The sequence below is a fragment of the Papaver somniferum genome, chromosome 6, assembly GCF_003573695.1.
Source record: "Papaver somniferum cultivar HN1 chromosome 6, ASM357369v1, whole genome shotgun sequence".
Lineage (NCBI taxonomy): Eukaryota > Viridiplantae > Streptophyta > Magnoliopsida > Ranunculales > Papaveraceae > Papaver > Papaver somniferum.
The window spans coordinates 126,570,177-126,595,755 of NC_039363.1; the positions used below are offsets into that span (position 1 = coordinate 126,570,177).

A 25,579-nucleotide genomic window follows, 5' to 3' on the forward strand; every position below is an offset into this window, starting at 1 on the left:
AAGGCTTATTTTAGTTCATTGTCATAGATTGCATTTCAAAGATTAACCATATGCCATATCATGTAATAAATATTTACTGTTAAAAGGTAACCTAAAGTTCTTCTCCCTCTACATCATGAAATGGCCTCTCGCGAATGTGTCCCTGTAGTTACTGTCACTCTGATACACACGAATTACAACCTTGGCCCAAGGCATAACGTCTTCTAAATACAGAGATCACAGGAAATGATGGCATTCCTACACGATCCATTGTTACAAAAAATACTTCACTAATTTCGTGAGGATTCCCTTTTAATGGACAATCAAATCACATTTTCTACAATCCAAAACCGTGATTGCATGATTGTGTACAAGAAAAATACAAGAAAATCAAAATTCAAATACAAATAAAAATACCCAATTGCTTATAAATCGCCAAACAAAAGCCCAAAATAGATACCCAATTTCTTGAGGACCTAGGCTAGAGTCATCAAATATACCTTTTCCAAATTTCTTGCATTTGGTTCTCACGTTCCAACAAGTTAAAGAAGGCAAAAGCATAACCTTCTGGCCGGTCAAGATGCTTATCTATACGTCTCCTTTCACGTCTAATTACCAGAAAATATGATTTCGATGTTGTCCAACACGAAAGAAAACGTTCAGCTTCATTGGCTTCCTATGTGATCACCAATCTTACAGGTGAGGAGGAACTTAGACAGCTATTGAGAGGTCGGTCAAAAGAAGAGGTGTATATCATGCACTCCTCTTTCCAATATCATACTAATGAATGAACAATCACCTAAACTCATTGTCTCATCATGGAACCCAACAACCTCTATAATTCAATTTCAAGAACATCTCTCTATCAATCTAAACCCAACCCAAGTTGTCCTCGTGCAAAATTCTACAAAAATTCCTAAATAAAAACTGCTAAAGAAAAGTCTTACTGAAAGATCCCAAACTTATAAAATAAAAACAAATCACGTAAAAAATCTCATGTTATGTCAAAATGCATATGCCTCAATGACTCAATCATTCAATATTGTGTCTAAAATCTCATGTTTGAAGATATGATCAAATTAACTAAGGGATAATTTCGGTGACACTCCATTATTCATCCAAAAATATACAAGTAACACAAATCGGACACGTCAGCTCAAACATTTTTATACCACGAATCTGAATCAGCTCTCTCCTCTCATTCAATTCATTCATTCACATCTGAATCAGCTCTCTTTTCTCCTCTCATCAAATCAACAGTCAATCCATCTACCACTTCTCTCTTTCTCGTTTCCATCAATCAATCAATATGAGTTGGTGGTGGGCAGGTGCAATCGGTGCTGCTAAGGTAATCTTCGTCTTCTTCTTCAATTGAATTTGTGATTTTTTATGATTTTACTGGTCTGATAATGTTTATGAATTTGTGATTGATTTTCAATAGAAAAAATTAGAAGAAGATGAACCACCAACGAAATACGCAAGCGTTGGATTAATAATTGGAGTTACAGGAATTGTTGGAAACAGTTTAGCTGAGATTCTACCATTATCAGACACACCAGGTGGTCCGTGGAAGGTGTACGGTGTTGCAAGAAGACCTCGACCAACATGGAATTCAGATCATCCAATTGAATATATTCAATGTGATGTATCAAATCCAGAGGAAACACTAGATAAGTTTTCATCTCTTACTGATGTTACTCATATCTTTTATGTTACTTGGGCATCTAAAAAGACTGAAGCTGAAAATATTGTAGCTAATAGTGCCATGTTTCGTAATGTTTTAAGAGCTGTTATACCAAATTGTCCGAATTTGCAACATATATGTCTTCAGACTGGAAGGAAACATTATTTAGGTTCATTTGAGAGTTTTGGCAAGGAAGAGATTCAGCGGCATGATCCACCTTTTCATGAGGATTTGCCTAGATTGAAAAGCCCTAATTTCTATTATGATTTGGAGGATATTTTGTTTGAGGAAGTTGAGAAAAAAGAAGGATTGACTTGGTCGATTCATCGTCCTGGGGTAATTTTTGGATTTTCTCCGTATAGTTTGATGAATATGATTGGGTCTCTTTGTGTGTATGCAACAATTTGTAAACATGAAGGGAAGCCGTTGAGGTTTCCGGGGAGTAAGGCTGTTTGGGAAGGGTATTCTGATGCTTCAGATGCTGATTTGATTGCTGAGCATCAGATATGGGCATCAGTTGATCAGTATGCGAAGAACGATGCGTTCAATTGTGTTAATGGCGATGTTTTCAAATGGAAGCATATGTGGAAGGTTTTGGGTGAGCAGTTTGAGGTGGAATGTGCTGAATTTGAAGAAGGGTTGAAGTTGGAGGAACTTATGAAAGGCAAAGGTGCTGTCTGGGATGAAATTGTGAAGAAGCATGATCTATCCCCAACTAAATTAGAGGAAGTTGCAACCTTTTGGCTTGTTGATGCTATATTTGGAGCTAAGGAAACAGCTTTGGATAGCATGAATAAGAGTAAGGAACATGGGTTCTTTGGCTTCAGGAATTCGAATTATGCGTTTGTTTCTTGGATTGACAAGATGAAAGCTGCAAAAATTGTGCCATGAAAATTTGATGCAGGAAAGAATATCTTGTTTCAGAGTTGAGTTTGATTCAGTTTGGAGGGGTCTTTTGTTCGTTCAGATGTTGCTTGTGTTTGTGATGGGATTATTTCCCCTTGTTTCTTATCAGTGCAGAACATGTATTCTTATCAGTGCAGAACATGTATGTATGATAAATTGTAAGTTTTTCTGTTATATTGTTTTTCAGACTTCCATGAAGTGAGAAAACCAAGGAATAAAGAGACTTTTTGAGTTTTGTTGATCAATAGTAACAATGAATTGCATTTAGGTCAATTATAAGTGTATTCAGATGGAACGAATGCACAGTGAATTGTTAATGTTGGTTTTCATATGGCAACTTCCACCTTTCATATGTTAACAATCTCAGTTATGAAAGACTTTTGTCTACAAAAGCTTGTTCAGTTTTTATTATTCCAGTTCCTTGGGGAAAAAGTACTTGATATTATCACTTACTTTCTTCTCCATAGTTCAGTATATTCTGGTCTGGAACCTTCTTTAGTTGTCGAACAACTTAGGGATCCATTTTAGGCAAATGGATTTTCTTTAGTTCAACATACTACCAACAAGGGAGAACAGTACGATAAGTAGTAAGAAACCGTTCAATTGTACAAGTAGTAAATAATTGTACATCTCACTATCTTAGAACACTTCTGGAAACAGGATGGCTCAGCTTGAGACAAATACTTATTCTGCACAGCAACACCCGAACAGTCGCACCCCAAATTGATGGCCCAATTTCTTATGGGCAACCGGAACATAGTGGTTCAGTGGATCAACTTCACCCACAAATGCTTCAACCTTATACACTTGCCTCTACTAGTGAAAGGCAACAATGGCTAAGATTGGGGAACTGGAGACTTTATTTTCTCTTCTCTCTTAACTCAAAAACACCCCATAATGCATTAGAGTTCTGCCCTACTTCACGAATTAGCACTACTAAGTCTAAGAACACCAATGACCAAACAATGATGCAACAACTTTTTTTATTGCCTCGAAAGGGAAGAACTAACAAAACAGTCCATACCAGGACTACAAGCAGATTACAAGTTCTCAACAGTTGTATTCTTTCTGCACTTAAACAAAACTCACTACTTCCTTCACTTGGGCTAATGGGTATGCTTGACTTTGCATTAACAGGAGCATGGCACTGTGAGTTAGATCTCAGACAGATACACATTACCTGAAGTGCATTGTTAGACCACACTGTGACTTTGCATCCATAGTTGGTTTGTTGCAAACAAATTTCTGGAATGGAATGTATAAAGAAGATTGAACTTAAACTTTGGGTATTAATAATTGCTCTACTGTACTCTAATTCAATTTCAACACCGTGTACCGTCCTTTATCGATAAACCTAATTCATTTGTACTCTTTCATGATGCTCTTATTTAATCAGGTAGCTTGAAGTTTGAGCAATATCAGTAGCAATTGCACTCTATGCTGCTGAATGGTTCGCAGTCACATATTTTGACCACTTCCACTAGTCAGATAGGTAGTATGCCATCCATAACACCCCATCTTCCTACACTAGGGACATGATTCAATGCACTGCCCAAAGGCAATAACCTTACTTGAGCAAGTATCTTGTTATAAGAAAAGAAAAAAGTTATTCAAATTACAGTTGATGCACTTGGGTACCCAATGACTAGCATAAACCACTTCACAGATAAAGCCACCTATCCGACAACCAAAGCGAGTGTGACAGGTTACCATCACAAAAGCAGACTCCCCCAGGGCCATGCACGCACTTACGCAAGAAGAGCGTCCCTCAGCCTAGTTCATACAAATTACTACACTTGATGTATAATAGTAATACTCCTGTGCCATTCAGTAAAACACCACTCTAGTGGGATAAGAACTCCACAGTTTGGGTTGGAGTGGAAGCTTTTAGTGGAGCAACTCTATCGAATACCATTTCATGCTTTAACCAGTACCATTTTAGAAGATGTTGTCATCCAAATCATGGCCAACTCGGCCACCCCACTCCTAATCAAACTTGAATGATAGGAGTCTTTTCCGTAAGACCCACTTAAGCCGCCTAACTAAATCTCGCCAATCGTTCATATTCATGCACATGCCAGGTGCTTGAACCCCAGCCAAAGACATACCACCTTTGGATGTTTGGGGTTGTTATAAGTGTGATGATAGTTATAGGCTAACAATGTCAGTAATCAAGACAAGATGCATTTAACTTGGATTTTTCCATTCAAGTCTCTTAATTTTGGGATAATGAGATCATAACTTTGTATGAAGCAAGAAAATAAAAGATGGGATCTTACTAATAAATAAATCAATACTGATTCTTTTTTATATTCTCAATGTGGTCGACACTTGCCGCTGGTTGTAATTCATCAATCATTCTCTCAAAATATATAATAACACAAACATATGGCTCAGTTGCTTGTCTCAGTTATTAATAGAAACATTGAATGCATTGTTTGGTGTACTAACTGAGATATGTCACATGTGGCTCTCGCATGGGACCTCACGCAAAAAAAATACAGTATCCCTTTCCCATTTGAACGCTCCAAGTTTGGTGCCTTGGTGGCTGGTGCACAAATATCACCTGGATTCTATATCAACTCAATATATCAGTAATCAGTAGTAAAACTGTGATTTTGAAGAATGTTATTGCAATGCTTTTGAAACGGAATGGAAGAGGCAACTATCATTCTCTGCAGCATAAACATAACCTCTCAGACTTAGGCTAATTGGTTTATTTCAGGACATGGAACTATGAAATTGATCTCTGAAAGAATCACACAACCTGAAACCTGAAGTGCATTGCAATGAAGTGAGAAACAAAAGAATAAAAGAGACTTTTTGAGTTTTGTTGATCATTATGAACAATGTTATATATTTAGGTCAATAGAAAGGGAGGGATTCAGATGGAATGAATGCACAGTGCTAAATTGCTAATGTAAGTTTTCATCTGGCAACTTCAGTTTTCCAGACTGGAAAAGTTTTCCTGTGTAATGAAATTGGACATGTCCAATAAAATAGAGCGAAAACAAAAACCGACCATGTAGGACTATAGATGACATCAAACCCACCTCTGATCGGCGATTGCTACTCCAAAATAGTTAAAGCTTAAGGCTTAGATAGCCGATGTGGAACTATTTTTTCTGCTTTAAGCTACCTTTCTTTTTTGCTCAGAGCAAGCAAAATCAATAAAGAAGAAGAAAACTTCCCTTTTTCTTCGTCGTCAAGGACACAAGAAAACCTCAAGGCAGATGCATATGGAAAAGGATTAAAAGGCAAAGAAAGTCATAGAGGATGATATCTCATCCATGAAGACTGAAAATGGTTTTTCAGTGAGATTTTGGCTGGAGAAATAACTCCACATTAAAGTCTGATTTTCCTAGAGCATACGAAATTGCAGCAAACACGAATTCCAGATTTGAGGGATGGGATCTCTCAAATGGCAGGTGCCAGGAATATTGCTTTCAGAAGCAACCCAAATGCTAGCTGCTGAACTAAGTTAATTGATCCAGGTGCTATCCTCTATTGGTGACCCACCTACTCTTCTTACTCAAGTTCAGAATTCTCTCATTTGCAACAATGCTCCTACTTTTACTACAAAAGATTGTTATGAACGACTTGCCAAAGAACAAAGCTAGCTAACGGTGTTCCCTTATTTCCTGTCAAATAGGTATGCATTTCATCTGGTTAGCTATTCAAAACTCAATACCTCAATAGGAGGGGTTGTAACATTCTTGAAACTCAGTGCTGTCAATGTCAACAACAAGAAGAGAGTCCAGCTAGCTCATTTATTACTCCACTGCAAGTTTACACGAAAAATTTGGGATTAAACTTCTTAAAAGGCTACAAATTGAAGTGGATAGATTCAGCGATTCCAGCTATCTCAACAGTTGATTGCTTGGAGCTAGAGCTATGGCCATAGACGATATTCGCTATCTGCTGGACCATTTAGGGTGAAATAAATAGGAGGGTCAAAAAGACAGCAAGTAAAGAACAGGTGATCATAAATGAAGTTAAGATTTTGCTTTTCCTCTGGGGTTCAGATCAAAATTGGTTTAGACTAGTTGGTGACCGGAAATCAAAACAATGAAGTTTGAACAATATCAGTAGCAATTGCACTCTATGCTGCTGCATGGTTCGCAGTCACATATTTTCACCACTAGTAAGATACGCAATATGCATCCAGAGTGTCCATAACACCCCATCTTCCTACACTAAGGACATGCATTGCCAAAAGGAAATAATCTTACTTCAGCAAGTAATTCAAGTTATTTTGTTATAAGAAAAGAAAAAAGTTATTCAAATTACAGTTCATGCACTTGGATACCCATTGACTGTAGCATAAACCAATTCACAGACAAAGCCACCAACCAGACAACCAAAGCGAGTGTGACAGGTTACCATCACAAAATCAGACTCCCCCAAGGCCGTGCACGCACTTACACAAGAAGCGTGTCCCTCAGCCTAGTTCATAAAATTACTACACTTGATGTAAAATAGTACTGTAATACTCCTGTGACATTCAGTAAAACACCACACTAGTGGGATAAGAACTCCACTGTTTGGGCGGAGTGGAAACTTTAAATGGAGCAACTCCATCAAATAACAGTGCCATTGTAGAAGATGCTGTTATCTAAATGGGCAACTCGGCCACTCCTAATCAAACTTGAATGATAGTCTTTACCGCAAGACCCACTTAAGCCGCCTAAATAAATCTCGCCGATCGTTCATGTTCATACACATGCCAGGTGGTAGAACCCCAGCCAAACACATACCACTGTTAGATGTTTGGGGTTGTTAGCTAGTGTGATGATAGTTATAGGCTAATAATATCAATAATCAAGACGAGACGTAATTTGGATTTTTCCATTTAAGTCTCTTTATTTTGGATAATGAGCTCATAACTTTCTGTAAACAAGAATATAAAAAAATAACGAATATCGTGATCTTACTAATAAATAAGACAATCAATACTGATTCATTTCCATATTATTTCTCAATGTGGACACTTGCCGGTTGCCACTGGTTGCAGTCCATCAAAAATACTCCGTATATAATAACAGAGACATGTATGTGGCTCAGTTACTTGTCTCAGTTGTTATAGAAACGTTGAATGCATTGTTTGGTGCACCAACTGAGACATGTTGCTCTTGCAATCTCGCATTGGACCTCACACACACACACACAAAAAAGAAAAAAGTATAGCTCTTTTGGTTGGTGTGAGCATTCCCCTTTGACACTCCAAGTTTGGTGCCTTGGTACACAAATATCACCTGGATTCTTTAATCAGTAGTAACACTGTAATTTTGAAGAATGTTCTTGCAATGCTTTTGAAACGGAATGGAAGCGGAAAACATCAAACTCTGCAGCACAAACATAACCTCTCAGACTTGGGCTAATTGGGTTATTTCACTTTGCATTGACAAGACGCGGAACTATGAATTTGATCGCTGAAAGATTCACAAAACCTGAAGTACGTGGCAAACAGAATTGCTGGACTCCGCTGTATAATTATTGAACTTAAAACTTTGAATATATTGCTCTAGTGTACAATAAGCCCCAACAACATATACTGTCCCTTACTGATAAACCTGAGTCCATTTGTACTCTTCCATGATGCTCTAGTTTAATCTGGCAGGTTTTGAAGTTCAACCAATATCAGTAGCAATTGCACTTTAACCGCCAGTGAGATATGCAATTTCCATCCAAGGTGTCCATACAATAACGGCATGCATTCAATGCACTTCCCAAACTCCAAAGGTAGAAACCTTATATCAGAAATAGAATTCGAAGCACAGTTCATGCACTTGGATACCCAATGACTGGGATAAAACACTCGACAGACCAAAGCCGCAGTGGGAGTGGGACAGGTTACCATCACAAAATCCGCACGTATCAGACACGCCCAAGGCCATGCATGTCCTAGTCGATCAAATACTACATGGCTATGGAAATAACACCCGTGACATTCAGAAAAATCCCACTTTTTTTTTTTTCCGCAGGACAGTGGAGTGGGATCTTCTAATGGAGTGGGATAAGAACTCCCTTTGTTAAGGAGGAGGGGATACTTTAATGGAGCAAGTCCATCGAATACCAGCTCATGCTCTAACCAGTGACAGATGTTATTCAAACTTCAATGATAAATAATCTCGCCAATCTATCGTGTTCATACATGCTGTAAATTGTTGTAGGCTTATAGCAATAATAAAGACAAGATGCAGCTTGGATTTTTCATTTTGTGGTGAGAAAATAAAAGATGACGAATGCCGTGATCTTACTATCAAGTAGTAATTCATTTTTTATTCTCGATTGAGACACCTGTCGGCTGCCACTAGTTGCAGTTCATCAATCAATCATTTTCTCAAAAAAATAATTAAATAATCTGCATTAAGTGAATTGGGAAATCCATTGAATGCTTTTGGTGCACTAACTGAGACATGTGGCTCTCGCAATCTAGCATTGGGACCTCTCGCATAAACAACAGCTTGTTGTTTGGTTGGTGTGAGCTTTCCCGTTTGGCATTCTTGTAATCTTGTACCTTAATGCACAAAAAATCACCTGGATCCTCCGTTCGTTCCAGTAACTATTGCAGACTCTGTATGTATAATTTACAAAGCCCAAGGTTTAGATACTAAACGACTAAATATTCCAACTCCAGTTGGAAAAACATTGGTCGATATCGGGGAACTGCCGTTGAGTTATATCCTTTCTGGCGAGCTTGCGCAAGTGGGGGATGGCTAAACAGGGCACACTAGGTCTGACAGACAACAGCAGCACCTGTCTGTCAGATATTACTTTTCCAATTTCTATCTTTTGTGATATTGAATGAGATCCGGGACCTTAGATCATAAACAACATGATGTGTTTCAGTTTTAGACCCAAACAGCATTTAATACTTGTTGCGTGTATATACTGCAAGTACTAACTACTAACTACCCAAACATAGCTGTGTAATGTGTATACACTGTTACTAAATGCCCTGCCAAAAACATGCAAAATGAAAGATATAAATAGGGATATTCATCTTCTCTTTTAGCATTCAAAATCCAATACCAACTAAGCAATCATGTCTCACCCAATTCACCAAGCTAATGAAAACAGTCCTTTTGGAAACTTAAACAAGAGATGAGTTCTACAAAAAACACCAAATTCTACACAAACAAAGTTTCATGTTGAACAAGAGAAACATGAAAATATTCACACAAAAATGGGTACCGGATTCCATTGCACCGACGCGATTGAGAGGAGTTGTTGCTATGATCCATGGCTATAAAACTGAGAGTACTTGGATATTTGAATTAACAGCGGTAGCCATTGCAAAGTTGGGGTTCATAGTATGTTCATTGGATATTCAAGGTCATGGTTACTCTGAAGGGTTGCAAGGTCATATTCCAAAAATTCAACCTGTTATAGATGATTGTACAAAATATTTCGATTCGGTAAAAAGTGAGTACCCAAAGTCGCCGTCTTTTCTTTACGGAGAATCGTTAGGAGGTGCAATCGCTACGCTGATTGTATTAAAACAGAAGGGGAGCTGGAATGGGTTGGTTTTGAATGGAGCATTATGTGGAATTTCAAACAAGTTTAAACCTGTTTGGCCAGTAGAACATTTTCTTCCACTGGCCGCTTTCTTAGCCCCTAACTGGAGAATTGTGGTATCGAAACCACTAAAGAGTAAATCATATAAAGAAGAATGGAAGAGGAACTTAGTTTCTAATAATCCTAATCGCCGAATTCATGGTAAACCACCTGCAGCTACTGCACTTGAATTTACTAGGATTTGTCAAGTAGTTAGGAAGAGAAGTCATGAGCTTGAACTTCCATTGCTAATAGTTCATGGTGAAGATGATTTAGTTAGTGATTCAAACTCTGCTAAGCTGGTTTATGAATCATCAAAGAGTTCCGATAAAACTCTTAAGATATTTCCCGGTATGTGGCATATGTTGATTGGAGAGCCAAAAGAGAATGTGGATTTAGTTTTTGAAACTATTTTTTTGTGGCTGCAAGATCGAGCTGATAAAATTGTTGTTAATACTACAAAAACAGCATCAACTGCTTATTAATGCAGAGATCTGAAGTTTGTTAGTGTATGAAATATGCATTATATATAATCATTCTTTCCTTTGGGTTGAACTATAAAAATGGCATCCACTGAAACCTGGGCTTTGTTTGTGTATGAATATGCAATATAATCATTTTTTCCTTTGGTTCGAATTGATAAAACAGCATCAACTGCTTAGCAATGCAGAGATCTGGGTTGTCAGTTTGTTTAAAACACTTCAAGAAAATTGATTTATTGCAGCAGCCAACAGGTGTGGCATAAGCTTTCATTTGGTGCTGCAATAGGTTTTTAGTAGCACAAAGGTGCGGCAACAAACCCCGTAGTAAGAAGTATATTGTCGCACTACACTCTCTTGTTGCGGGAAAATGTACATTTTGCAGCACCAACTCTACTATCGCTAAAAGAAATTATAATTTATAATTATTTATTACAAAAATTTGTTGCCACAACAATGTATTTTTTTTTACCTCACAATTGTTGGTGCTGCCTAAATTTGTTGTGGCTACACCCCTTGTGATGCAAGATGTGATACTTTGGTGCTGCCAAAATTTGTTTTCGCAACACCCTCTTATGATGCAAAATGGGATTAAATGGTTGTTGCAAAAACTTAATAAACCAAAATTAATGACTAACTAATTCAAAATAAATTTTAATTTTAATTAATAACATCAACTACAAAATAGTTTGATTACTACCATTAAGATTTTATAAGTAACATTGGGATTCTTACTGATGCAGCGCATATACATGTTCCAGAAGATTCTACGTAGAAGCTTAGCTTCTAAGTTTGTTTAGTTTATGTCTTTCCTTATTTTAGGACTCTTTGGATTTCCTTTTCAGTTTACATTTCCTAGTTCAATTGTTTGCTTAAGCCTATATAAAGGCTAGCCTTATTCTTGTGCAGAACACAACTTTTATCAATCAATTATTATTATTAAACTATCTTCTTCCTCCTTTTCTTTCTACGTTTCTTCTTCTTCTTACTCAATTCTCTTCTTTCTTAGCCTACAACAATATCTGCATTACTTTCTTTCTCTAATACCACATCAATTGGTATCATCCGCTTAGTTTAAGTTTTTCAATTTTTACTAGATCCTGTTTTAATCGCTTCTGCAACGCTATTATACATTAAAAAAAAAAATTTCTCTATGGCTGGCACCGTTACTCAAGAATCTTTCGACGCTGCTATCACCAATCTTATTACTGCTAGTAATGCTGCTAATGCTGGTGTAACTACAGTTAAACAAGAAGTACTACTCTTAATATTGAAGATATTCATCTGATCCTAGATAAATTTGATACTACTCTTAATATTGAAGATGAAGAAACTTTAAAGCTCATGGCTGAAGCAAAGCAATCATCATCATCATCAAAGAATAAGTTTGTACACAATGATGATATTCCTGATGACATTATGCAAAAAATTAAGAAAAACCTACACCATGAAGAGTTTATTGGTTGTACCCCAAAGAAGAGTTTTGTTCTTAATATTAATGATAGTGAGGATGAAGATACTCAAGAAGAACATCAAGAAATTTTTTGGATTGAAGACAAAAGGCTTAAGTCTTCACAAAATCCTTACAGTTCTTTGCCTGAATACAAATTGAAGGATGACATTCCAAATTTTAATAAAGTTTCAGAATTGAAGAACTTTTAGATTGGTTTTATGAAGTTGAGGCTTTCTTTCAATTTATGGAGATTCCAGATCATTCTAAAGTTCGACTTGTTGCATATAAGCTTAAAGGTGGTGCGGCTGCTTGGTGGGAGAGATTATGTGATGACAGAGTTAACACTTCCAAGCCTCCTATTCGTACTTGGGATCGCATGCGCAAATTACTACAGACAAGGAGCACGGTTAGTCGAGGATTGTGTCGGAGAATTCTATAATCTTCTTGCTCGTAATGAACTGCATGAATCAGAAGAACAACTAGTAGCAAGATTTGTAGAGGGTTTGAATACTTTGATTCAACACGAAATGGTTCAATCGGTATTCACAATGGTTGAAGCTATTCAACAGGCGATTAAAATTGAACGTCGACTTCTTCGTTCAGCTAAGATCTCCCAGCCTAGACAAAATCGTTACCAAGGTAATTACAGACCTAATACTTCATCTCCAAATCTTTCTCAAGAAGTTACTCCAATGTATTATTCAAACTCTTCTTCTCAAGATGATAGTAGCCATGCTTATCGTAAACCAACATCTACTACTCTTTACACGCCTCCTGCTTTGAATACTGCACCTATATTACCGACTCCAATGGAGGTTCAAGGTGTTCAACAGACTCAAGTTCAACATTGAGTTGCTTCTACTTCTGGAAGTCGTTTTCCTACCAGAAATCAACAACAATTTCCATCGCAACAACAAAATAATAATGCTTATGCCAAATTTCGAGGAGATAAGTGCAATAAATTGTCATGTACCGGTGTATTGGAAGGGGGTGCCCTTATCACATTACAGTTGGTTATTAGTTGTTAGTAATACTTTTAGCTTTTATCAATTGTAAGGGTGCTTATAACACTTGTGGTCTTGAACTAGCTATATAAGGCTAGCAAGTCTTTGTAAAGGAAGAATCCAATTTTAATGAAGTAATGAAATAGAATTTAGTTTAGATATCTCCTCCCTCTTAGGCTAGTTCCCTGAATCAGATTTCTCTATTCTTCAAAGGGGTCCTCAAATCATCCATCTAACCTTGTTATGTATATCTAGGTACATAACAATTGGTATCTAGAGCCGTTTCGATCCATGTGGGATAATTCGTATCTAGTTACGGCGAAAGCTGAAGCCTATCTCTATTTCCTCGATGTCAAGAGAAGGTATAATGAGCTGCTTAACGATGAACCTTCACCAGGTCGAAATTACCATCTTTCGCAATTAGAGTCTCTAGTCCACTTCGCCAAGCTTAGGTGGGAATCAATTTACCTACCACCATTAGCAGACCAATTCGTTCATCGAGTTGTGAATACGGAAGCTACACAGAAGGAGGAGGTTTTTATTTAAGAATTGGTACCTGAAATCAGTCAAGATCATACTCCAATTTCTCTTCCTGATGCTACTTCAGGTTCAAATCTAGATTCCGGTTCAATTTCTGGATCTAACACCGATTCAGATTAGGGTTGTGCTGGGTTTTTATGATCGACATCAAACTTTGAAGACTTTACTATTTCAGTTGTTGATTTCACGGTCTCTCCATCCGAGGAAATCAACTCAATTCCAACTGATGTTGATGAAGAAAAGGATTCTCTCGATATGGAGTTGATTCCTTCCTTTTTCTTCATTGAAAACAATCACGTTGATGTGCTTCCTGTTGCGAGGTTACAGTTTGTAGCAAATTCAAAATTAGAGATCAATGGCTTCTTCGAGTTATCTCCAGTTGCATTTGACAAAATGAAAGACGTAGAGATGCAGTTTTGCGTCAATTTTTTTGAGAAGAATTCTGATATTTCTGACAACTTGATGGAGTTATTCTTTCTTCACAACAAGTTACTTCGTCTGGATTGTTGTTCTTTTTTCCTTGATATCACTCGTTCGTTATTTGATCGAGGTAAGCTTGCCCTTATTTCATTCACTTCTTATGAGAAATTTATTTTTCCATGGATTTCCAGTATGGGGTACCAATTAGATTTCTGTTCTATCCATTTGATTGTGAGTTTTTGTATTAATAATGCTGCAATTCTGAATGAGAAAAAAATATTTGATAACATGAGAAGGTGAATTGGAAGGGGGTTGGGATTGATGTTTTCTGGCAGTTCAATATGAGTAAAGTGTTTGATCGTGGCAAAGAGTCATATGGTATTAAAGGGTTCTCTAATTCGGTTGGTAAATGTGAATGTGATTTTGTTACATTTCCTTTTTGTGTGATTGTTCTCCTTGGGTCTCTATTACTGGAAAAGTACGATGAGAATTTGGTTAGTGAGATGTTTCCAAGACATGGGTATCCGTCTGCATTTCAGATTCTAAATTCGTTGAGTCTTAGACCTGACTATGTTGCTAAATCTGGTGGTGAGTGGAATTTGGATGCTCAATTTTCAAAGAGCAATAGATTTTTGTTTCCGTTATTGGCTCGAGTGATGAGAATTCTAAAGGCACATACATGGTTTGCTCAAGTGCTTGGTTGGAAAGGGGTAGAAGTTTTTTTCTTACAGCTACCTTGTACATTGCTTGAGGTGCTTGTAGTTCATCTTCTTTGTTTAATATGTATCACCGAGAGTGAGAGAGATTGCATACCAGTCGTGAATTCAGCCAGTACTCAGAAATTTACTTGTTCTATTCCACAGTGGAGTTTAACTTGTGGTGAAGACGGTATAATTTGGCCTTTTGCTACAATGATTTTCCATGGGTTATTAATGCTTATAGTTGTTAGACGAGGAACTGATGTCCTACTTGGTGACTGCTTGGGGGTTCGTGTTGTTAAATGTGGGCATACAATTATGCTTCTAGAACTTTTCCAGGAGTTTAACTATCTATTGATGAGTTTTTCAGTTCCCACAAGTGTGAGAGTTTCTTCTCCATCCCCAAGAATCGATTACTTATTTCCTGCACCTAATATTTGTAACCGTTTTCTGATACCAGTGGGTATTATAATGAGAACTCGGATCTTAGTCGAGGTATTTCAGATCCTTAAAATGCTACTATGGGTGGATTACTTGAAGTGGAAGTTCAGATTGCTTTCGACTGGGTTATGGAATAAAATAAACGTCAAGGGCATTCAAATGGGGTCTATTTCAGTTTTGTGCTTTGTCTTAGTGGGAGTATCTAGTTCAACTGTTTTGAGCAGAACCAACTACTTAAATGAGACAATGAAACTTCAAAGTGCAGTCCAGTTTGGGGTATCCTCGAAATGGAAACTTGAAGCAAAGGGCGATATTAATCTCACCTGTGTAGTGAAGATCTGTAGTCAAGTTCAAGTAGTGCTGCTATGTATACATATCAAGCTGGGAGTTCTACAGATTATGAGCATGTTTTCTGTTGGGAAACAAATCCTAGCAGGTTTAGCTCCATGGTTAAATTTTAAAGGAGGAACTACTACCTTATTTAGTTATTATACCTTGCATTTAAGTGGTCAGTGGTGGATTTTTAGTCATAGGAACACAAGATCAGTACACACTGAAGCTGAGACTTCCACATTTCTCATAGTACTCAACTATGTGGTGAGGCTCCGAGCTGAAGTTTTCACCTCTGATGCAACCTGGACTTATGAATGGCTGAGGGGTAGTGCAGGTACACTTAGCCCTGTGAATTCTTGCCTGATAGGTTTTTGTCTTTGTATTCTACTCGATACATATCCTGGTGCTGCTATCGATTTTATTTCTGGGGTATCTACCACCACAAGGGTTGTATCCAGTTGGAGTTTTCAGGGAGGTTTAGGAACATTCATTTCAGGCTCATGATGTTTCTAGATCCTGCTGTGCCAATGTTGTTAATATCCTTGTTGGGGGTCTTCTTGAGGAGATATGTAGCAGCGAATGGGGTTACTGAGCTTGCTTATTTACAGGTGTGCATGTCTGTGTGGATCAGTACTGCAGTTGTTGTGAAGCTACAGAAATCTTGCTATAATATTGATGCGCTAAGTAGGTGGATGTGTGGAATGCTTAGTAATTCTGGTGTTGAAGTCATTGCGGAACACAACGGATGCAGTGCCCTTGGTATGGTCTTCAGGGCTGTTGCTAAGAGTGCATACTATGCCAGCAGTTGTACAGTTGGTTGTGGGGCCTAAGGTTGGAGTGTGTAACCGTCTCACCAGATTTTTCACTAGCCTTGTGGCTATTAGGCTTCTCATGCGTCTAGAAAGGAGATACCACTACAGTGTCATGTACCGGTATATTGGAAGGGGGTGCGTTTGCCTACGGATCACAATCCTTGCTACTTTGCATTGCTCCTGCAGTTCTTACAGAGAATAATTATCCCTCAAGTTAATTTTTCTGACTCACATCCTTGAGGACAAGGATGTTTTTAAGGAGGGTGGAATGTCATGTACCGGTGTATTGGAAGGGGGTGCCCTTATCACATTACAGTTGGTTATTAGTTGTTAGTAGTACTTTTATCTTTTATCAATTTTAAGGGTGCTTATAACACTTGTGGTCTTGACCTAGCTATATAAGGCTAGCAAGTCTTTGTAAAGGAAGAATCCAATTTTAATGAAGTAATGAAATAGAATTTAGTTTATATCTCTCCTCCCTCTTAGGCTGGTTCCCTGAATCAGATTTCTCTATTCTTCAAAGGAGTTTATCCTCAAATTATCCATCTAACCTTGTTATGTATATTTAGGTACATAACATAAATGTCTACAACCTGGACACACGTCTAGTGAATGTCGGAAAATTAATTCTTTTATTGGCAACACTCAGTTCATTAATGAAGTCAGTGATGATTTTAATGAACTCGATGAAGAAGATTCACCTGAAACTCAAGATGAAAACGAATTTGTTGGTATGAATCGTCCACTTCTTCTTACACATCCATGTTCTTCTCAAAGGCATAGTATCTTTAGATCAAAGTGCTATATTAATGGTAAAATTTGTAACATGATTATTGATGGTGGAAGTGTCGAAAATTATGTTGCTACTCACCTGGTTAAAAAGCTTGGTCTACCAGTGCATCCTCATCCAGTACCTTACTATGTAGGATGGGTTAGTAAATCAACTACTCAAGATATTACTCACCAATGTTATGTAACTTTCAAGTTTGAAGGTTATGAAGATTCAGTTCTTTGTGATGTTATTGATATGACTGCAACACATCTTTTTCTTGGTCGACCCTGGCAATACGATCTTCAAGCAGTACACAATGGTTTCAAAAATACTTATACTTTCGATCATAATGGGAAAACAAAGATTATATGTCCATCAAAATCAACAGCAGATATTCGAGAATTGTGTGAAGACAAAACCAATGCTATTGTAGCCATTATTGTCCATTCTTTACGACAACAACATTCTTTGAACTCCCATGAAGAATCTAAACCTATGATTGAGTTACCTGATAAGGTTCAACCTTTGTTATCTCAATATAGTATTTTATTTCCAGCTGAGTTACCAACTACTTTACCACCATTAAGGGATATTCAACACTGTCTTGATTTTACCAACTACTTCTCTACCTAATCAAGCACACTACAGGTTGAGTCCTACTGAGCATGAGATTTTGCAAGGTCAAGTGAATGATTTACTTCAAAAAGGTTTGATACGACCTAGCAACAACCCTTGTGCTAGCCATGCTTTCTTAGTTAGCAAAAAATATGGTGGATGGAGGATGTGTATCGATTGCAGAGCATTAAATCGAATCGCAATTCCTTATCGATTTCTTATACCTCGTATCGGTGACATGTTCAACTTTCTTTCTGGTTCTATTATCTTCACAAAGTTGGATTTACGTAGTGGATACCATCAAATACGAATTCGAGAAGGAGATGAATGGAAGACAACATTCAAAAAGCTTGAAGGATTATATGAATGGCTTGTCATGCCATTTGGATTATCTAATACACCAAGTACCTTTATGCGACTCATGAATCAGGTTCTCCAACCCTTTCTTAGTAAATTCGTTATTGTGTATTTTGATGACATTTTGATTTTAAGTCGAAGTGAGCAAGAACACCTTGATCATCTATCACAAGTATTTCAAGTTCTTGCTGATAACTACTTATATGTTAATCTGAAGAAGTGTACATTCATGGCTTCATCAGTAACATTTCTGGGGTATGTGATATCTACTGATAGCATACATGTCGATCCTTCAAGCAATTAAAGATTGTCCAGTTCCTACTTCTATTCGATATGTACGTAGTTTTCATGGCTTGGCTTCTTTTTATAGAAGATTTGTGAAGAATTTTAGCACTATTTCTGCACCCCTAACTGACTGCCTCAAAAAAGAGAAGTTTGAATGGACAAAAGCAATGGACATAATCTTTAATACTCTGAAATAAAAACTTTGTACTGCACCAATTCTTGTTTTACCAAATTTCGACAAACCTTTTGAGATAGATTGCGATGCTTCTATTGTTGGAATTGGCACCGTTTTATCACAAGAAGATCATCCAATAACATATCACAGTGAAAAGAATTCAGAAACACAAAAGAAGTGGTCTACCTATGAATTGGAATTACTTTCTCTTGTCCAAGCTCTCAAGCAGTGGCATACTTATCTGATACATAGAGAATTTGTTGTCAATATTGACAACTATGCACTGAAATTTTTGAATACTTCTACTAAAGTTAACAGAATGCATGATCGATGGCTAGCTACAATCAACAAATACACATTTTCTATGAAGCACAAAAGTGGTAACTTGAATCAAGTTGCAGATGCTCTAAGTAGAAGACGTCATATTTGAACCACAATTCGTAATGAGAGATTTGCATTTGATTACATCAAAGAAATTTATCCTGAAGATGAATATTTCAGTAAATTATGGAACCAATGCAGTTCTCAAAGTCATGAAGTCAATGATTTTCTCATACAAGATGGTTTTCTTTTTAAAGGTAATCGTTTATGTATTCCAAAAGGTTCCCTACGCTTACATCTTATGCGTGAATTACATGGTAGTGGTCTTGGTGGTCACTTTGGAAGAGATAAAACCATCGCACTTGTAGAAGAAAGGTTTTATTGGCCTTCTTTAAAACGTGATGTACAAAAATTTATACAAAAGTGCATGGTCTGTCAGAGAGCTAAGGGTACCACTCAAAATACAGGGATATATACTCCATTACCAGTTCCTGATGCACCCTGGGTTGATATAAGTATGGATTTTATACTTGGGTTACTCGTACTGCTAGAGGTAATGATTCTGTAATGGTTGTAGTTGACCGTTATTCTAAAATGACTCATTTTATTGCCTGTAAAAAGTCCAATGATGCATCGAATGTTGTTGCATTATTCTTCAAAGAAATAGTACGCCTACATGGAGTGCCAAAATCTATCACTTATGACAGAGATACTAAGTTCTTAAGTTACTTTTGGAAGACTCTATGAATGCACTTAGGGACTGCCTTACAGTTTATCACCACTTTACATCCACAAACTGATGGCCAAACAGAAGTAGTGAATCGTTCACTTGGTAATCTCATTCGAGCTAAATGCATGGACAATAACAAGCAGTGGGATATTTTACTACCTCATATGGAATTTGCTTTCAATATTTATGTTAACCGTTCTACAGGGAAAACACCATTTGAAATTGTGTATTCTAAAGTTCCCAATCATACACTTGACTTGGTGGTATTACCCAACACTCAGAGTACAAGCACAGCTGCAGATTCTTTTGTTGACAAGGCTACTGAACTACACAATTCAGTAAAGACTAAGCTGGAACAATCTAATTCAAAGTATAAAGAAGATGCTGATAAACACAAAATACTGAAGACTTTCAAAGAAGGTGAGTTAGTAATGATACATCTAAGAAAGGAAAGATTTCCAGTGGGAACTTACAACAAAACCAAGATGAAGAAGTATGGTCCTTTCAAGGTTATAAAGAAGATCAGTGATAATGCGTATATTATTGATCTGCCAAGTGACTGAAATATTTCAAACACATTTAATGTGCAAGAAATTTTCACTTTTCATGCTGACAATGAACTGCTGATTTGCACAGACAACTCGAGGACGAGTTTCATTCAAGAAGGAGGGATTGATGCAGGGCATATACATGTTCCTGAAGATTCCACATAGAAGCTTAGCTTCTAAGTTTGTTTAGTTTATGTCTTTCCTTATTTTAGGACTCTTTTAAATTTCCTTTTCAGTTTACGTTTCTTAGTTTAATTGTTTTCTTAAGCCTATAAAGGCTAGTCTTATTCTTGTGTAGAACACAACTTTTATCAATAAATAATTATTACTAAACTATCTTCTTCCTCCTTTTCTTTCTACGTTTCTTCTTCTTATTACTCAATTCTCTTCTTTCTTAGCCTTCATCAATCTCTGCATTGTTTTCTTTCTCTAATACCACATCACTTACATAGTAACCAAGATCACAAGACAATTATTTCAGAAAAAAGAAGAAGAAAAAGAAGACAAATACAAGGCAAAACAAAGAAAGTTAGAAAGTATTGTTTGAGATAATAAAAGCATCTATACTTCCACTTTAAAAATATCATCCTCAAAACTTCTTAGTTGAACAAGTAATGTGATGCTAGTTGAATAGTATCTTCTCTTATTTCTTGTTGTTAGTACTACTTTTTCTTATTTTTTCATTTATATGTTTGATCAGGTTGGACAACAAAATAACTTATTCTTCCGCTTCAGAAACTTCAGATTATATAACTCTTGCTGAAAAAGCTGGGGTCTAACAACCACACCCAATATGTCGCTTAGCAATCTGTATGGACTAACTCTAGTATACTTTCAAGAGAATCAACTAGACAGTTAGACTCAATCTTACAAAAAGTATAGCAAAGAGTTATATCTCAATCTCTTAATTCAATCCGCAATTTAAAAAAAAGAAGTTGCGAGCCCGATTGAATCTAAGAGAGATAACTTGAACGGTACCAAAGACCAATGTTCAAGGATCAATCAATTTCAATCAACAACCAAAGGTTGGATTTACCAATTGATCGATTCAACGCACAACCTGTGATATTTCAATTGTATAACAAAATATAATGCGAAAAACAAATAACACAGACACCAGTATTTTGTTAACGAGGAAACCGCAAATGCAGAAAAACCTCGAGACCTAGTCCAGATTGAACACACACTGTATTAAGCCGCTACTGACACTATCTTAGTACAAACTAACTTCGGTCTGGACTGTAATTGAACCTCAATAAATCTCACACTAATCCAAGGTACAATTGGGATCCTTACGTCTCTGATCTCAGCAGGATACTACGCACTTGATTCCCTTAGTTGATCTCACCCACAACTAAGAGTTGCTACGACCCAAAGTCGAAGACTTTAATAAACAAATCTGTCTCACACAGAAAAGTCTACAAGAATAGATAAATCTGTCTCCCACAGAAATACCTACGAGCTTTGTTCCGTCTTTTGATAAACCAAGGTGAACAGGAGCCAATTGATATACCGGACTTGTATTCCCGAATAACATCCTAGAAATATCAATCACCTCACAATAATCTTAATCGACTCGCGAAACAAGATATTGTGGAATCACAAACGATGAGACGAAGGTGTTTGTGACTACTTTTTTATCTTTCCTATCGGAGATATAAATATCAAGCCAATCTTACGATTTTACTCAATCACGATATAAACAACAAGATCAGATCACGCAACTACAGAGAAAATAGTTGGGTCTGGCTTCACAATGCCAATGAAGTCTTCAAGTCGTTAACCTACAGGGTCTCGAGAGAAACCTAAGGTTAAAGGAGAATCGACTCTAGATTACATAACTAGTATCACACAGGAGGTGCGAGGATTAGGTTTCCAAGTTGCTAGAGTTCTCCTTTATATAGTCTCCAAATCAGGGTTTGCAATCTAAGTTACCTTGGTAACAAAGCATTCAATATTATCCGTTAGATGAATACCTGATTAGATTCAATCTAATATCTTTCAACCGTTAGATTGAACTTAGATTGTTATACACACATGAAATTTAACTTCATTTAGGTTTGAGTAACCGTACCTAAACGTGTACATTTAGTTGGTTCAATAAAGTTAACCAATGGTTAGCCATATCAGTACTTTCATATCAACCTTATTCATCTTCACCATAAATATTTCAAATGACTCAAATGAACTAGTTAGAGAGTTGTTCAATTGCTTAGATCTCATAGAAGTGTATACAAAATCGAAACAAAATCGGTTTTGATTTACTCGAATCGATTCAAGAACATTATAGCCACGGTTTGCAAAGATTGCATTCCTTAATATGTATAAATTTTTTAGTCCATGAACAAAACGATTTTATAAAGTAACCTACCTAAGTATGCGAACAAGTACGCGTGCTTAAGAAACCATATTGAGTTTGTTTTTCACTTCCAAAATCTAGCATAAATTCACGGACGTGAACTTTCCGCCAGTACTTGTACGGGTACCCATGCTGTGCCGGATTTCCAACAACCGCCAGTACGCATACGGGTACGCATAATTTGGGTTCCCGTTTTTGGACTTATACACAAATTTGAAAACACACTATGCTTATATCCAAAGATGGTTACATGTTATAAACTCTTATTTCAATCATTGAAACATTCTTAGAGGATGTTATATAGTTGTTATTCACAAACTATTTTTCATCAAAGCGATTTTCAAGTTATTGAAATAATCAATATAACTTTCGTCACGAGTAAAGATGAACTTGGCCAAAGCGAAAGCTTACCAACACGTATTTCGAGAAATAGATAAGCGAGATAAACTCGGCTGGAAATAGCAAATGTGTATAATCGAAGTCTATATAGCAATACGACATGTGTATCAAGATAGGAGATAAAATAGATAGACTTTTGAATGATAGATAAGTTCAAGTCTCCACATACCTTTTTGTCGATGAAGTTCCACCAATTCCTTGAGTAGTTCTTCGTCTTTGCATGATGAACACTGTGCAGTCTAGAGCTCGTCCGAGACTTAGCTATAAGTAGTCTAGAAAACAAGACTTATAGTTTTGACAACTAAACTTGAAAAACAAGCTTGAGATAGCAACGCTTGCGAGTTCGACCAAGCACTGCTTTAACAATTGTACATGATATTATACATTAATATCACTAAACTTGGATATTCCAAAGCATTCGACGGGGTGGAATGAGGGTTTCTAAATGCCTAAGTGAAGACTTTTGACACCAATATGCCTCTAAACAATAAGCTTATTTGATTTCCCTCTAGATCAAAGAACAAGGCTTGGAAATATGTTTGCGGTAGACAAAGCTAGCAAACCTCACAAACCCTGAACACTCACTTAGATGCGAAGCCTGGATTCAGACTCACACTGCCATTGCGAGCTAAAACTATATTTCATACAACAATGTAAAACATCCATTTCCAAGTAGCACTAAACATTATGTTTAAGCTCCTCCTAGTTACAAACTTGAAAGAGGAAACTATTTCCTAATAGTAATAGACTAAAAGTCTTAACAAAATCAAATAAGATTACAATCAATGGAAACAACAAAATCCCAAACAGGATCAATAAAAAAAGTTAAACTAAAAACTTATCATTATAAAGATCACCATCCAACGTTCATAGATCGGTAAAAGTGATGGAAATTGAATTCAATACCCATAACCCCATATGTAATCAATAAAAGTGAGAAATCACCAATTATACGTGAAACTAGATATAAACAACTAAATTTTGGGGAAACAAACCGAACAATAACTATTGTTCAAGAGAATTCTGATGAGTGCCTTGCCATTCTTTAATTACATCTTGATATAATTTCAATTGGCTTCAAAAATACAAATTAAAAATCAATTCGTAAATTGAACATGAAAGATTAACTGGATAAAGAAATTGAGAAAAATAAATAAATCAAATTATTACCTGTATGAAATCCTTTACGGAGCATCATCTAGTAAGATTCTTGAAAGTTGGGGAGGAATATGAAATTGGAGAATTCTTGAGTTTCCTTTTCTCATCCGAGAAAGAAAAATTGTTGCTTCGTCCCCTTCTCATAATATATGTCCAATTTCATATTCTTCCATTTTTTTGGGTTTACCTCAAATTCTTTATTCGAACATTGCATCAAATTTCTATCCTGTACATTTGAATATCAAACTCTTTGATAAGAAAGGCCTACTGAACGCAAGTGTAAAATAATAGCATTGGGATGCATAGATTCTCAAATGCCAAAGTTGACGTACGTATTTATAGTAAAACAATATGTGTTTCCATAAAGATATGATACTTAGTAAGAGAATTCTCGAATATCAAAGTTTCCAGATCCGTTGTGCCTAATATTTTTTCCAGTCCCTCTGTTCTGGCAAAGGGTGGAGGGATACATGTCCATGTTGCAAAATTCATTCAACTTGCAAAACCAAATTTGTTTTGTTTAACTTTAAAAACTAAGATAAAATGGGTAAAATATGTATATTTTTCCTAAATAGTGATATATATATATATATATATATCTTAGTGATTGAAAGAGTACTCTTTACTAGATTTGGATGGGGCTTTTATCATCTTTCATTTTCCTTATGTTAGATTAGTTATAATCATAATAACTAATAACACTCACGATGCAAATCAAAATTTTGCATATATGCATATATATATATATATATGATAGTAATATTTATGATTATTTTATCATAAATGTAAGGCCTTTGGATTTAAATAACTGCTCACCTTAGATGAAGTGTTTTAATCATGTATAAAGAGATAATCCATATGATAATTGATGTTAGATCGTATTTGTGACAAATAAACTTGCCTCTAAAATCGATTACCACATGCTTATACGTGTCAGTGAATCTGTACGGGTACGGTTATCAAATATCGGGCAAAAACATTTTTTAATAAATTATTGTCAAAAACTTACGAAACATATTATTGGAAAAAAATTATTATCAATAGATCTAGATAAAAATTTCGCAAAAAACACGAAACATAAAAATCTTTTTTACAAACCTTACAATTTTTAATTTCTAGAGAGAGGTTAAAGAGTACATCAGTTGTTGTTTTGATATTTCTATCATCATTAGGCCTTGCAGAGATATGACAAGATCTAGTATTAAATTTTGTTGAAAACTTTAAACACAAGAATTATTATAAATAGATCTAGAATATATTTCCCAAAACATACAAAAAAAAAAGCTTTTAAACATGAAAAATTAAGTGGATGAAGAAATTGAGGAAAAAAAAATCAAAGTATTACCTTTGTAAGAAATCCTTCCCAGAACATTATCTAGTAAAATTCTTGAAAGTTGAGGAGGAACATGAGATTGAAGAATTCTTGAGTGTCTTTATTTATCCGCGAAATAAAATTGGTTGCTTTGTTCACCTCTCTCAATACATGTTAACTTCATATTCGTCCATTTTACGAAGAAGAGTTACAGTTTCTTTCATCTTTGAGTCTAAACC

At 36.3% G+C, this 25,579-nt stretch overlaps 1 protein-coding gene and 1 pseudogene across 1 annotated transcript; both read left to right on the plus strand.

The window, feature by feature from the left end:
- Window positions 1–747: 747 nt before the first annotated feature.
- On the plus strand, window positions 748–2,838 carry LOC113289204 (3-oxo-Delta(4,5)-steroid 5-beta-reductase). Its single transcript, XM_026538405.1, has 2 exons — window positions 748–1,327; window positions 1,421–2,838. Exons 1-2 carry the CDS (start codon window positions 1,289–1,291, stop codon window positions 2,552–2,554), a joined length of 1,173 nt encoding a protein of 390 aa, XP_026394190.1. The 5' UTR covers window positions 748–1,288; the 3' UTR covers window positions 2,555–2,838.
- A 6,779-nt stretch (window positions 2,839–9,617) lies between these two features.
- Window positions 9,618–10,666, plus strand: LOC113286152 (annotated as a pseudogene).
- Window positions 10,667–25,579: the final 14,913 nt, after the last annotated feature.

Coding starts and splice junctions, on each gene's coding strand:
- LOC113289204 (XM_026538405.1), top strand. CDS start 1,289: ATGAGTTGGTGGTGGGCAGGTGCAATCGGTGCTGCTAAG. Junction 1,328..1,420: donor GTGCAATCGGTGCTGCTAAG/GTAATCTTCGTC, acceptor GATTTTCAATAG/AAAAAATTAGAAGAAGATGA.